Genomic DNA, 14,808 nt, shown 5'->3' on the forward strand with positions numbered 1-14,808 from the left:
CTGCATGCAAGATATATACTAGGCACTGCATTTACCCGGTGAATTGCTCCTCTGAGCAAGTGTTCAACTAAGAGTTTGTTTGTAGTTTTTAGCTTTAAAGTAATTTCATAAGAATAATTTCTAAAATGAAACTAGGGGATGAGAACTAAAAAATCAACTTTTGATTCACTTCCTCATAAAATCATTTTCTCAATAAAATTTATCTCAGAAAAACGCTTTTAGCAACCTAATCATTTTTCACCAAAAAATCAACTCTACATTAATGCCACACCTGTAGACAGCGGTAAAGCGCCTTTGAAACCTGTCCTGCACGAAATCGATCCTTTTTCTTTACCTGATCGAAATGGTTTGCAGACGAGAAACATAGCTCACGTAAAGAACAAGCAAGAGGAGCACGAACAGCGTGACGCTGCGTAGCGCGTACGTTACTTATCACGTACATACACAGCCCACAAGGTCGCCTATGCAACGAGTATGAACCATGCATGGTTCGTTTGAAAAATTCGGACCTTTTTGTGACCAGCTGTGTCACAATGCTGGTTGTGACAAAAGCTGTCTAGCGTGGACTTTGGACGACCTTGGCAATGTGTTGTTTCCACCGCGTTGACATGTTTTTCGTCTCGGCCATGACTACACTACACTACACAGTCCTACTCCTGCTCCTACTTCGATCTACTCCTACCTACCATGGCATGCGTGGCTGTCCATTGTTATGAGCCCCTCCATCTCTTCACCGAAAAGGCGCTCCCTTTTCCTGTACCGCACGCTCGATCCCCATGTACTCTTGCCCTTGGATCGTAATTGCGACCATGGTGTAAAACAAGTAACCGAAGCTGAGAGGTTTCCCTCCCCTTTTGTCCATCTCGCTTTGCCTAGCTTTTACCAACCACCCACTTGATTTCAGCTGCGCCAACTTTCTGTGAAACACAGCAAGGTTTCGGCTACCTGCAGTGCTAATAATCTTTGTGGCGGCAGTGTTCTTGCAACGGCGCCAAAGTCGGCAACCGGAGGCGAGGCTGAGTTGGTACGCTAGCTGTGTCGTCCATGGCCACCGCTCCAAAATGATCTTGAACTAAAACACATGCGGGAAAAAGAACTTTTCAGCGGACAAGAAAAGGAAAAAAAGAGCAAAAGATATCGAGCCGTTGAGATGAGCAACAACTACTGTCAGTCTCAATTATCACTCCACAGCAACCACATTGACTAGCCACTAACCACCACACACCCCAGCCGAAACGGCCGTACGTTGAGCGGGCCCCGGCGCGCAGCAAACAACGGTCGCCGCGAGCGGCTGCTCCCCGCGCTCTCCCACCAGCGACCCAACATACCCGCCACTTCTCACCCCAAACGCGCGCGCTGTCCCGCTTGACAGCGCCTCGAGTTCGCCGGCAATAAATCCCCCACTCGTCCGCTCACCTCAGCGCCGTCTTGCTCTGCCTCTCCCCGCCGCAGCAGAGCATGGCGCTCCCACGTCACCTCCTCGTGGCCATCCTCCTCGCCGCAGCATTGCCGCTGCTCCTCGTTCGCCCGGCAGGTAACCACAATCGGAGCGTGAAAAGTTGGTGTTTTAGTAACAATGCAATGCCGGTGGCGGTTTAGTGACTGACGTTGTGGTTTTGTTCCGGTTGCAGAGGCCGGGACGGTGGGCGTGAACTACGGCAGGGTGGCGAACAACCTGCCGAACCCGTCGGCGGTGGTGCAGCTGCTCAAGCAGCAGGGCATCACGCAGGTGAAGCTTTACGACACCGAGCCGACCGTGCTGCGCGCGCTGGCCAACACCGGCATCAAGGTGGTGGTCGCGCTGCCCAACGAGCAGCTCGCCGCGGCGGCCTCGCGCGCGTCCTACGCGCTCGCGTGGGTGCGCCGCAACGTGGCGGCGTACTACCCGGCCACGCAGATCCAGGGCATCGCCGTGGGCAACGAGGTGTTCGCCACGGACAAGAACGCCACGGCGCAGCTCGTCCCGGCCATGACCAACGTGCACGCCGCGCTCACCAGGTTGAACCTGGACAAGGCCGTGAAAGTGTCGTCCCCCATCGCGCTCACCGCCCTCGCGTCGTCGTACCCGCCCTCCGCGGGTGCGTTCCGTGAGGACCTCGCGCAGGCCGTCATGAAGCCCATGCTCGACTTCTTGGCGCAGACCGGCTCATACGTGATGATGAATGCCTACCCGTTCTTCGCCTACTCCGCCAGTGCGGACGTCATCTCCCTCGACTACGCGCTGTTCCGCCCCAACGACGGCGTGCTCGACCCTGGGAGCGGCCTCAAGTATTACAGCCTCCTCGACGCCCAGCTCGACGCCGTGTTCACGGCGGTGAGCAAGCTGGGCAACTACAATGGCGTGCACGTGGTGGTGTCGGAGACCGGGTGGCCGTCCAAGGGTGACGCCAAGGAGACCGGCGCCGCGGCCGCCAACGCCGCCGCGTACAACGGCAACCTGGTGCGCCGCGTGCTCTCCGGCAACGCCGGCACCCCGCGCCGCCCCGACGCTGACATGGACGTGTACCTCTTCGCGCTCTTCAACGAGAACCAGAAGCCCGGGCCGACCTCCGAGCGTAACTACGGCGTGTTCTACCCGAACCAGCAGAAGGTGTACGACGTCGACTTCGTCCTCGGTGGCGGCGGCAGCAAGAGCAACGGCGGCCTCGGGTGGCAGGATAACGGCGGGCCCGGTAGCGGCAGCGCCCCGACCGGCGGCGGGGTGAAGGCGACCACAACGGGGGAGGCGTGGTGCGTGGCGAACGCGATGGCCGGTGAGGAGCGGCTGCAGGCGGCGCTGGACTACGCGTGCGGCCCCGGGGGCGCGGACTGCAAGGCCATCCAGCCCGGCGCGGCGTGCTTCGAGCCGAACACCATGGCGGCGCACGCCTCCTACGCCTTCAACAACTACTACCAGCGCAAGGGCCGGTCCATCGGCACCTGCGACTTCGCCGGCGCCGCCTACGTCGTCAACCAGGCACCAAGTGAGTCGCCTCTCAGCTCCTCGTGCCATTTTCTACTCAGCTAAAAATCGCTTCTTGCTCGTGATTCATTTTACTTCTAGTACCATTCTTGCAAATGTGCTCCACGAAAACGTTCAATTACAAAGCAAAACGTAGGAACATTGCACACACACTTAAATGATGACTAGTAGCAGTACACGACCTTTACCCGACCACATGGTGATTTACAGATAGACGGACGGGCCACAGTTCAAATCAAATGAAAGTTGCCTTGCGTACGGGAAATTGTTCTCGGTCTTTACCACCCCACAGGCTGTCTTGTCCAGTTGAACCACATCTGGAAAGCAAGCAGCACAGTACACAGCGTGCTGCGGTCCATTGCAAGTTTGCAACTGCGGCAACCGTTACTGCTGCTCTGTGACCAAATCTGTACTGCGAGATTAAGTCTGCATTGGATCCGAGCTATTGTTTAAGGCCGTGTTTAAGTCTGCATTGGATCCGAGCTGTTGTCACTGGGTCTGAGCTGCTGCTGCTCAGGTTCAGAGGCCTGCTACTTTGTTAGCACAAGTGCAATTATGACTGTGACAAGATGGGCCTGTGCGGCTCGTAGCTCGACGTGATATGACCCGTCCTGTGTTCTTTACTCCTTCCTCCGTCCTACGGTCCTCCCTTCCTTCATGGTGACGCATGCCATGTCTCGATGTCGCAGAGCGTGCTGCTAGACTGATTGCCACTTCTGGTGCCTTTTTGGAGCTCGTAGTTTGTACCCTACTGCATTTTTTTTGGAGTCTTCATGTTCACATGATGGGAGTGTGTGATACGGATAATGTGTAGTTTTTTAGGGTCGATTGTGCTTTAACCTGTGATCTCATTGGGCTTTTGCTGCATTGTTTACAGAGATGGGCAAGTGCGACCTCCCATCGACGGTCTGAACCGAAGCAACGGTCGCCATTCGCTAAGGCCTCACCGCAGCCCAGTCAGTCTAGAGGAAGAGATGTTGGAACCTTTGCTGCCTCTGAGCATTTCTTTACTGCTGCTGCGCTGCAGCTTTGACTCCTGCTGCATTGCAGTAATGCAGCGTACGTAGAACATTACTGTAGCTGTCTGTCTTCATTTTGCAGCTTTGGCTAATGGGGAATATCTTTGTTTAGTCTCTGTAACTATGCAACAACTATTATAAGCTGATTAGTATAGATTAATTTAGCCTTTGCGCCCATGTGACCCACTGTGCCTTGTCTTGAGTGATTGGTTTAGACTCTTGTCCAACCATCATCGTCTCATGTTTGTCTACCGGAAATGGTGCCAGGCTCGGACGCCAATGTAGATTAAAGATGTGTTAGGATGTGATAGTACTATTTCTGTTTTCAGTAATGTGATGGTTTTTTTATTTGGTTAGAAGGATGAAATAAGTTTTTTTTTGGGTTCAGGGATGAAGTGAGATGGGATTATTTTTTTTAGGATAAGGGTGGATAAGTTGGATATGATCATCTTTTAGAGTTGCTGAGTTTAGGATCTCTGTATATACGTAGCACATACTAAACATTAATTTTTTTTATGTAACTTAAGAGTTGTCAATAATTTTAAAAATTAGTATATTAGTTTAAATGAATATTTATGAAATTTTCCTGATTTTTTGAAATTAAATTTATGCCCTAATTCAAGTTAAGTATAAAAGTAGTTAAATTTGAAAAAAATTCATTTAAAATTTGTAAGAGATTTGTAGTTGGAACCAGTTAAATTAGTTCTACGTTATTTATTCTGTGAGCATAAAATTTAGTATGATTTTAGAGCTTTAAAAGTCAACCTTTTGAATTTATAAAAGAGGAAAGAATAAGTGATTTTTAAAGTAATTTGGCCAACTAAAAGATCGGTCCAGACTCTGGGAGGTGAGCCGAAGACTCTGTGCGAATGGGGATCACTTTGTCCGTTAAATTTTTTAGGATAGTCTCATCCCGGATTTGAGGATATATTCTCTTCTGAGAATCATTTCATCCTCTGTTGATACTGAATCAACTACCACAAAAACAAAGATGATCTCCTCTTATCCCTGAACTAAACACACCCTACTTCTTAAAACCTCGTGCAGTGTCCCTACTCCTTTAATCCTCCTCTCGTGGTTTTGCTAGTTGTCTAATCTTGTTTGGCGAGCACTTTGACTACAGAACCTTCAAAAGGATAAATCTTGAGATGAGCTGCTTTCAAAAGCTCAATTTCACAAAGCAACGTTGCTTTTACATTTTTCTTAACCATATTTTGTTAAAATCTTGGATAGATCCAAGAGTGGTTTAAGTCGTTGATCTCAAGAAAAGCTCCACCTTTATTTGTTGGTTAGCAGCAACTAGTACTGGCGTGATACTGGACGCAGTTGGAATTTTGGGCTCGATCCAAGTTTGCACAGTGATCTCTAGTCCTCCACACTCCGTTGTACGCATGTGCTGCCACCACGGCACACGTTACCCGAATTCTCTTGGCACGTACCAGTGCCGCGTGCCGGTAGTTCTCGCCCGCTCGGCGCCTCCGTGGCCACGGCTTGGAATCACATGGGGTGGATCCACTGGCCACCGGCACCCCACCGCGGGTGATGACCCGATGGGTAGGGGCCCTCCGGGCGGGCGGGCTCCGGTTCCGACCTCTGCCGGCTCCTCTCCGCGTGCTGCCAATTGGAGTCGGCAGTCCGGCTGGACCACCGGAGGCGAAGCCGAGAAGGGAATATTGGCCCAATGATTTCACCGATCGTGGCGAGAGATCTGCCATCATCCGCTGTGAATTCCGTGCCCGGGCGGCACCGGCATGGTGGGGATTGGTCGAGCGAGTGCGAGTGCGAGTGCTCGGTTTCTTTTCTAGGGAGCCCGAGCCTCTCGAGGTGCATGGATTCTTTGGTGGGCTCTGTTGGGTTTGTTTCTCGTAGTACTTCAGATCGGTCCGAACAAAGAGTTGGGTCGGATCCGTGTAATCGATCGAAATGGTTTCGTGGGTTTGGGCTTGCTAGATGACATGCGCGGCAGATCGAGAGCCCAAAAAGGTTTTTGAAAGAAAAAAGATCGAGAGCCCAAATGCGCTTCGGCAGCAATGTCATGACGTTTGAGCCTGATCCTTTCTACAAGTGACCCTCAGGTTTCACATGACCTTTTTCCTAAGTGGAGGACGTACCTCAGCGCCAAAACATGAACACTCGTGAGTTCCAAAAGGAAACATGACTCTCATTTTACATTTTTACTAATCATCGGAGTCCTCGCTTGATGTAGTAGCAACAGTAACACACGAACTCCTCGTCACGTACGCGTTATTCAAACATTAGAGATTTAGAGGTTACACACTTCATGCAAAATATACGCACAAATAGATCTGAGACACAAGCAATACGATACAATACACCACACCTCAGACCTCACGCATCGATACACACATACAAACTCGTGCAGTGCCGGCAATCTACCGTATACAATACCAGATCAACACTGTTCAAGCTCAAGCATGCATCTCACGATGTCCGGCTCATGCACGCAGCCACTACGCGCCAAGGCACTTGATATTACGCGGAGGCTATGGGCGACTTCATGGCCTCGAACCGGGGCTCCTTGGCCTGGAACTTGGTCCGCACGTACAGGTTCATGTAATCCTCGAACACGAACCTCGGGTACGTCTGCCGGCCGCCGCCGCTCTCGGCGCGCTCCTCCTCGGCGGCGAGGAGCGCGGGGGCCGGGAAGATGACGGCGTCGCCGCCCGGGTTGTAGAACGACGCAATGGACATGCGGTTCCCGTTGGGGCGCGTCAGGACGCGATGCATCACGCTCTTGTACCGCCCGTTGGTGATCACCTCTAGCTGGTCGCCGATGTTGACGACGATGGCGTGGCGCACGGGCGGCACGTCCACCCACTCCCCGTCCTTGAGCAGCTGGAGTCCGCTCACCTGGTCGTCCTGGAACAGCAGGATGATGCCGCCGGCGTCGGTGTGCGCGCGAAGGCCGTCGACGAGGTCCTGGCGCGGGCACGGCGGGTAGGCGCTCACCTTGGTGCCGAACGTTGGGCCTTTGGATCCCGCGAAGGCCTTCTTCAGGTACCCCTTCTCCAGGCCCAGGTTCTCGCACAGCAGATCCAGCAGTTTCTCCGCCAGCTTCTCTATCTCCGATGCGAATTCCTTCATCACTTGCCTGCAGCGACACGGAAGGCTTTCAAAGGAATATCCCAAGCGCGTCGATTTGTGACTTGCTGGAAAGTGACCCGACTTGTGATAGCTACTGTACTACACAGAATTCTGATGCACACTTGATATATGTGCGTGTTTTTCTTTGTTTTCGATGGATGATATCTGTGCACGTTGTTGTGCAAATTTTTGACACTGCAGATGAGCCACCGTACTAGTAGTACAGAGCTAGGAAAGACATGTAGGCCCCAACTGCAGCATCTGTCAGGCATCCACTATTAATAACGATTAACCACGGTACATATGACTATTAAAGTAGACGCAATTTTGTTTATGACGAGCCTTGAAACTTAATTCTTTAACAAGAGCAAGTCAAGTCAGTACAACTTTGCTTAGGTGGATCCGAAGTGTTTGGTTTTTTTTTTCGAATGCCAAAGTGTTTGATTGGGACTAACACAATAGGCGGGCTTCGTCAGCCTTGCTTCGTAGGCTAGCCCCAATCCGTTTGATTTATTTGAGTTCAAACTGGTATAGTAAACTTAAACTCCCAACCCTAGAATATTCCAATTAAAGAATTGAAATGATCCCAAAGGTTTTCGAAACTTCTGTCAAAACGTGATGACATGGGCTTAAACTTTTTCTTCAGATGGAAACAAAAAATAATTAACAAAGACTAATTCACCAAATGGATGGTAACTAGCTCACATGCTGATAGAAATGTTAATGACGCGCATGTATGTACGTACCTGTAGTGGTCGTCGAGGTCGGGGAGGTCGGCGGCGTTGGAGACGGGGAGGTGGCGAACAAAGAAGGTGCTCTCCCAGTCGACGTCCTTCACTTCTGCGCCCTTCTCGCCGGCCTCCAGCGTCTGCCGCGCGAACTCCTGGAACTTGTGCTCCCGGCAGTTGGTGTAGTGCGCCTTGGTCAGCCGCTCCACCTCGTCCATCAGCTCGTGCGAGATGCCATGGTTCAGAAGCTGCATGTAACCAGTATAGCGCGCACCGAATTAGTACACTAGCTAGAGTAACCACGCTTCGCTGCTAAACACGAGAAGCGGTGTTCTGATCGAGCGAAGCAACTGAGGTTCGAGAAATCAATTGGTCGATCGGTTGATGGAGAGAAAGAATCTATCTTGATACTTTTTGTTAGCTAAAGACAGAATGCTTTATTTCCTTTTCTGAAACGGCGCTAGAGATAGACTGATGACAAGAGCGTTGCAGAGGTGATAAACAACACACGACTTCTTCCTGTTAGGATCAAATTATTCGCAAGGTACGTTGGTTAATTGTCGATGTGAGTGGCACCTCGAAGAAGCCCCAGTTCTCGCAGGCGTCGCGGATGACCTCCATGGCCGCTCCCTTCTCCTCGCTCTCCAGCTTCTCCATGTTGACCACCGGGAATGAGACTGTGGGTGTTGCCATCTCTCTCTCTCTCTCTCTCTCTCTCTCTCTCTCGCTGATGGAGTATGTGTGCACTCAGAGGCGGTGAGTACCTCCTCAATTTATAGGCGCGCGGAACGAAGCTAGGTCTGAGCTAGATTACTAGAATGGCACTGGAACAGTGGAACGTATACATGTTTAGGTCGGCCAAACGGATTAGGAAACAACGTACGTGGTGTGGAAATAAAGAAGTGTGGACGGGCAGCAGCTATGCGCTCATCGGACCACCGTGTGCGCGCCGCAATGGAGCCGTTACCCGATCGACACAACTTCTTGTCAAGATTGCTGCTACTCACGACCTGATGCGCCGTTTCTATCAAATGATACATACAACCCACAACCTGATGCCTGATGGAGAAGTATAATATACTTTTGCATGATAGTGTTGCTAATATTCTGTTACCTAACCTAAGTGTTCAACTCTATAGCGTACGGATCCATCCTAACCCTTACTTTATGGATTGATGATGGGGTCAAGATATTAGGCGTTTGTGGCACGGTGCACCTGGCCCAGAGTGGACTTTCTTATGGACTGCTTCCTCCGTTCAAAAGGTAAACCGTATTTTGTTTCAAAAAAAAATCAAATCTCATCGGTATTGATCGATAATTAGTTAACTTACATATATTTAATATACAAATTTAATTTAATATATTTTTATTTCAAAGTATTTTTAACACAATGTTGACTTTATAAAAATTAATAATATATTATAAGAGAAATTAACGGTTAAAATTTACATTTAATAAGGTTTTCAAATCAAATACGCCTTACATTCTTGAAGGTTGAGAGTAATACATAGTATATCGATTGATGAGTGCCGACCAGTTTAGCTGTCAAATTAAAGTCATTGAAAATTCTTCGAAGACAAAACGGCTACTATCCCTGTGCTCCTGTTAGTAAGAGACGAATTAGTACTAACATTGAAGCATGCATCTATGTTGACAGATCTGCTGTGAAGCGCGCACACACGCTGTCTCATGCGTTAACCTACTGAACCCAATCTTGCAGCTGGACCATTGATGTCCAGAGCAAGGTTTCACTTACTGACTGAGGTTTGGTTACTGAGTCCGTTCGGTAATTGAAAATTTGTGATTTTCTCGATTTATCGAGCGGTTTTCTCAAATTTTTACATTATCGGTAACCACTCGGTTTTGTCACTAACTGCTCGGTTTTCTCGGTTTATCGAGCGATTTTCTCGATTTTTAGTGAAATTCAACAAAAACCCTAAAAATTGACTCAATCTTGTAAAATCAATAACTAATTCATCTGAGCTTCAAATCAAATGAAACAAATTTTGTTGGTTTCCTTGTAACATGATCTACATGAAAAAAGTATTTATACTCATAAAAAAGTTGAAAATTTTCTGTGAGAAAATGTATTTGTTAAACCAAGTTAAATGCATAGTTTACTCTTTGCTAATCCAAAAATCATGAAACTAATTTTCTTAGTCTTCTTACATGATCCTATGTCTTCTAAAAATACATGAACTCATGAATTAGTTATTGTAATATGCAGGATTGTGTAAATATGTTACGACTAGATTAATTCATAAGTGACCCATCACACCTCTAAAATTAGTGAAACCCATTTTATTAGTTTTATTTATACTATAATTTATGTAGGAAAAATAATAGTAGACATGAAAAAGTAATTACAATGCTGTTTCTTAACATATTCACTTTATGCTTGTGAACTTTGTAAAAAGTATAAAGAAATTAATAAACTCTAAATGAAGTAAAATCAATTTTAAAGATCCGCTTAAAATACATTGTATACAAGAAAAATATGTGTTTGCATGTTAAGCTTTTCCTTAATATGAGTTAATAACTGAGCCGCACGCTTCAGCTTTTTTTCATTTTTTTCAAACTTCTTCCCTATAAAATATGATACAAACAACATTATTTTTGAATTTTTTTTCACAGAAGGTTTTAGAATTGTGTCTAGTTTGTTTAGGAGTTTTTTTTTATTTTTTTTCGAATTTTTTTAATTCAAATTTGGTTATCGTTCAGTATATGAAACCGGACCGGAGCGATAAGCTCGGTAACCGCAAATTTTGATCGATTATCGTTGATAAATTGGACACTGGTCCAGATTCTCCCATCATCTCTGATCAGCGTGTCCTTTCTACCGGACCCCTCCTTTATTTATCACGGTAGGGGCCGGATTAAAGTCTGTTTGGTAAAGTTATTAGAGTAGTTTTTTAGTTGGAATTATGAGAGCTCTGCTAAACAACAGTTTTTAATTTTTAGTTTACTAAATAAAATTTGTGGGAGTGATTCACTGAAATGAATTAGAAGCTAGAGAGTTAAAAAATTCAGTTTCCTCTCATTCACTTTCCGTACAGAATTATTTTCTTCGTATAATTTATTTTAGAGAATTATTAGAGAATCACTTTCAATCGCAAAATCATTTCCGTCGGAGAATCATTCTCCGCAAAAAATTTAAATCAAGAAGAAATCCATCAAACAGGCTCTAAACACAGCTGCGTTTCAGATCTCCAATCCTGCAAGTACTTTCCTGCCTGACCTAATCTTACCTCTTGATCGCGCGAGTGGGCAAGTTTAACCCTGTCGCGCCGATTTCAGGCTCGCAGAAACAGACGCGCCATTGTAGTCGCGGCAAGCAGACAAAAGCACGACAGACGCTTTAGCACTCTGTCCATCTATCTAGCCTGATCAATCGATTGTACCTGCATTTGATTATCGAAAGACCTGAGATGCAAATCAAGCCGGCTTTCGCAAGGCATGTTGCATCGTGTGCTTGCTGGGCAAAACACTCGAGATGCGATCTACTCGCCGGGGACATCAGTCGTGGCCACTATATCAAATATAGTCCTCGTACAAGGTACGTACCGGAATCAATACTATATATTAAAGCTCAAGAATGGTAGAGATTCTAGGTAAATCGCTGTAGCTAATGTTTACATAGGTTTTATGTATATATACATGTATATATATGAATATATATGTATACATATATATACGTATATATGTATATACGTATCTATATATTTTTTATATAATATAATTTTTTTAAAAATTTAGAAAAATAACGAAAGGTATAATAGTTATATTGATAAATCGGCTAAAATAATCTAAAATGTATAGAAAAATATCTAAAACTAAAAAAATATGAAACAAATTTTGTTAGTTTCGTATTACTGTTTTCTACGTATTAGAATTATGTACATACATAAAAATAATACTTTTTCCCTGTTAAATATTAATAAATTCATAAATAAATATTTAGATGCTAAAATTGGTGAATCTAATTTTTTAGTGTTTTTTTTTTATATTTTGTGAAAAAAAAAACAGACGCGACGTAGATGTATTAATCTGCCTAGTATCTTCCAAGCATGCAAGATTGGTCACAGCCTCATCGGCGTCACGCCCTTTCCTGTCTCTCTGGAGTCTTGGCGAATCCACATAACATGCTATAAGCCTATAACAGCGTGGAGGCTTGCGTAGACACGCTCTGTTTCAACATGTTACGGGAACAGATCATGCAGCTCCCACAATTTGAGAAGGCTCCTCTGGCAGCGGCATGCTCTGTTGCAGCGCTGCTGCCCATGGCCCACCGAACGGCGAAGCCCTGTTTCCACCGCGAGCTGCCGTCATGTCAAACCATAAACCGATCGAATCGTCGCCATCTCCTCCGTCACAGAAACAGCGGCTAGCCTCTTGACAACCAGCGGTGCTCCGCCGCGCCAATCACAAGTCTGCCAATCTATCTAGGGAGCTCGTGAAGAGCGACCCCAAGTCCACAAGGACGCAACATGCACGTCGCCCTCTGCCGCGACAATCACCAGGCGACCGGCCCACCCACGGGTGAGCAAGATCGGCTGGCGCGGCATGGCCGCAAGTGGGCGCGCTCGCGTCACCTCCGATTTGCCACCGATCACGATAATGGCGACAATGCGCCAGCCGAGACCGAGATTCGCTCTCACGACGGCCCATCGATCAACTCGTGCAACTAGTCGCGCGCGCCGTTGCGTCGGCGACGGCGTCACGACAAGTTTGCAGAACCTGCATCGGCATTGGGCATTCGGGCTCAGTTTTTGATGGCTTGGGACATGCGTGCCTGGGCGTGCTCGCTGGCCGGCTGCTTTTGGAAAAGCGCCTCGCGCGGCGTCGCAAAGGCGCGCGTGCTCCCACGTACGGCTAGCCGGTCTCCCTCCGGCGAAAGGCCAGAAATGTCAGTGCTAATCGTAACTTTTGAACGTACAAAGGCTAATGTAATTGGCCTTCTATTTAAAGAAAATACGTCATCTACTGCTTAAAAAATTGTTTTTAGAGTGACACGTAAGAGCAAAACTAGAATTTAATGTGTGGTGGGTAAAACCACCCATACTAACCACGTAAACCGCGGTCGGTCCGCTAGCTGGTTCATTTGATCTTGCCGTACATAGTATATTGCGACATTCGCATGTCAAGATTCGGATCACGGGCTGTAGATTTTTTTTTATTTTAATCCTGTCGATGTAAACAATTGGTTCCTTGTTAGGTCGGCTCATACTAAGTAAAGGTCCACTGATAATAGTTATTATTAAAAACTGTCTCTGGTATAAACATCTAGCAGGGCTGTTGGAATATTTTACGGGATGGTCCAATGATAGTTGTTGTATATATCTAAGGTTTATATCGGAGTAATTTATATAAAGAGTCTACAGGAGCTCGAATGGATTAAATAGTTTGTGATAGAGATGATATATATAGCGAAATGTCCGGAGTTCAGTATGACTTTGAGTGAAATTCAATGGCTAGTTTCTGATGGTATACTCACTGATTGTTCGGTAATTGTACTACTGTTGTCACTGGATAATTCGGTGTTAACATTTTTTCTGAAGTTGTTGGGTTAACGAGTAGTTGGCGAGTTTGAAACTATAAATACCTTTCTATTCGGTTATTTGAAGGTGCTTGAGTCCAGAGAAATACAGAGACACTTGAGAAGACATACAAGTTATCAAAGTGCTAATAGTGATCATCCATGGCAATTAGCACATAGATTAGGGAGTGATTAATGCTATTAGGTCTAGAGAGAGTGTTGCTAGGTGATCGCTGCCTAGAGAGTGGGGTCAAGGAGTGATCCGAGGTTGTATCGAGCGGTATGCCGGCACCTTAGAGTCTTAGTGACTCGTTGACATCTTAGACCTTGGTGTCTCAAGCTTGTTGACCCTCCGACTTAATGTGAAGCGACAACAAGACATGTGTACGAGAACGCGGAGACCCTTGCTTTGGTGGCCCAGACTCCAAAGTGATCGCAGTGGCAAGTGATCAGAAGAGAGGTTAGTGGTGAGGCCTTGCCTTGTGGCTTGATGGCTCATCCGGCTTAAGACCTTGCTTTGGTGGCTCAAGAGCAGTGACCGGGTACTGATTGGAAGTATATCCTTAGTGGAGCTCCAACGTGAACTAGAGGTGACATTCATGCCATCGATACTACGGGACAAAAATTCCTTATATCGAGTTTGCTCCCTCTACCTTATTTACGTTTCTGTATTTACATATTTATAATTTATCTTACTAGAGTAGGTTATAATTATTTTGAGCGGTAGAGTAGACACACTAGATAAACCTAGAGCGTATTTAGATAGAAATTGAGATAGGTCTATCTCGTGATGTTTTTGGAGCTAATTGGTTTATGTTTCTAAGTGTCATAGTTCACCCCTTTTTAGACGGCACCGACTTCTACAGATGCTTCGCTTGAAAATAGAGCACCAGAGGTAACACCTTTGGAGGTAATGCCTCCTTTGTTGCCGTCGACCTCAGATGACCATCATGTGGTTGCCTTGCTTGATTCAGGTACAACCTACAACCTAGATGGATCAAATCTTGGACTACCTTCAGAATCGAGCAGTTCCTAAAGATGTTGCGTTAGTAGAAAGGGTCACACGGTATGCTCGCATATACTCCCTGGTAGAGGGATTCTATTACCGTCGAGGGAGCAATGACCTTTTACTGAACTGCTTGCATATCTCTTAGGAAGAGAGGAGCACAACGCTCTCTGATATGCATGGAGGCATATGCGGCAGCCACTCTTTGTATCGCACTTTGATCGAAAAAGCGTTTTGGTAAGGATTCTATTGGCACATGGCCCTCCAGAATGCTCGCGAGCTAGTGAAACGGTACGAGTCATGTTAATACCATGGCTGACATACAAACCTACCAGCCCAAGCACTACAAACCTAAAAGGACAATGATGTCTCTTAGAGGGGGTGAATATGTATTTTTGCAAAAAATCATCTCCTTTTATCATTAGCCTAAATTTGCAGCGGAAAATAAACAA

The 14,808-nt window shown here is 46.6% G+C and overlaps 2 protein-coding genes across 2 annotated transcripts; one reads left to right on the plus strand and one right to left on the minus strand.

Annotated features, from left to right (window-relative positions):
* The first annotated feature begins 1,298 nt into the window (after window positions 1-1,298).
* Window positions 1,299-4,220, plus strand: LOC133921118 (glucan endo-1,3-beta-glucosidase 12-like). The gene is made up of 3 exons (XM_062365870.1): window positions 1,299-1,534; window positions 1,632-2,963; window positions 3,840-4,220. Exons 1-3 carry the CDS (start codon window positions 1,459-1,461, stop codon window positions 3,872-3,874), a joined length of 1,443 nt encoding a protein of 480 aa, XP_062221854.1. The 5' UTR covers window positions 1,299-1,458; the 3' UTR covers window positions 3,875-4,220.
* Window positions 4,221-6,214: 1,994 nt separating this feature from the next.
* LOC133921119 (1-aminocyclopropane-1-carboxylate oxidase-like) lies at window positions 6,215-8,598 on the minus strand. The gene is made up of 3 exons (XM_062365871.1): window positions 8,391-8,598; window positions 7,833-8,062; window positions 6,215-7,093 (listed from the first exon to the last, which is right to left on the minus strand). The coding sequence occupies exons 1-3, from the start codon at window positions 8,505-8,507 to the stop codon at window positions 6,475-6,477; spliced, it is 966 nt and encodes a 321-aa protein (XP_062221855.1). The 5' UTR covers window positions 8,508-8,598; the 3' UTR covers window positions 6,215-6,474.
* Between the last annotated feature and the right edge of the window lie 6,210 nt (window positions 8,599-14,808).

This window comes from Phragmites australis, chromosome 6 (genome assembly GCF_958298935.1).
Source record: "Phragmites australis chromosome 6, lpPhrAust1.1, whole genome shotgun sequence".
NCBI classification, from domain to species: domain Eukaryota; kingdom Viridiplantae; phylum Streptophyta; class Magnoliopsida; order Poales; family Poaceae; genus Phragmites; species Phragmites australis.

Bases quoted from the DNA above. Each gene is read 5' to 3' on its own strand.
- LOC133921119 (XM_062365871.1), bottom strand. From the start codon at position 8,507: ATGGCAACACCCACAGTCTCATTCCCGGTGGTCAACATGGAGAAGCTG. The intron at 8,063-8,390 runs GTGCCACTCACA...GGTTACATGCAG, and splicing joins AGAACTGGGGCTTCTTCGAG to CTTCTGAACCATGGCATCTC. The intron at 7,094-7,832 runs GTACGTACATAC...GTGTCGCTGCAG, and splicing joins GACCTCGACGACCACTACAG to GCAAGTGATGAAGGAATTCG.
- LOC133921118 (XM_062365870.1), top strand. From the start codon at position 1,459: ATGGCGCTCCCACGTCACCTCCTCGTGGCCATCCTCCTCGCCGCAGCA. The intron at 1,535-1,631 runs GTAACCACAATC...TTCCGGTTGCAG, and splicing joins GCTCCTCGTTCGCCCGGCAG to AGGCCGGGACGGTGGGCGTG. The intron at 2,964-3,839 runs GTGAGTCGCCTC...CATTGTTTACAG, and splicing joins CGTCGTCAACCAGGCACCAA to AGATGGGCAAGTGCGACCTC.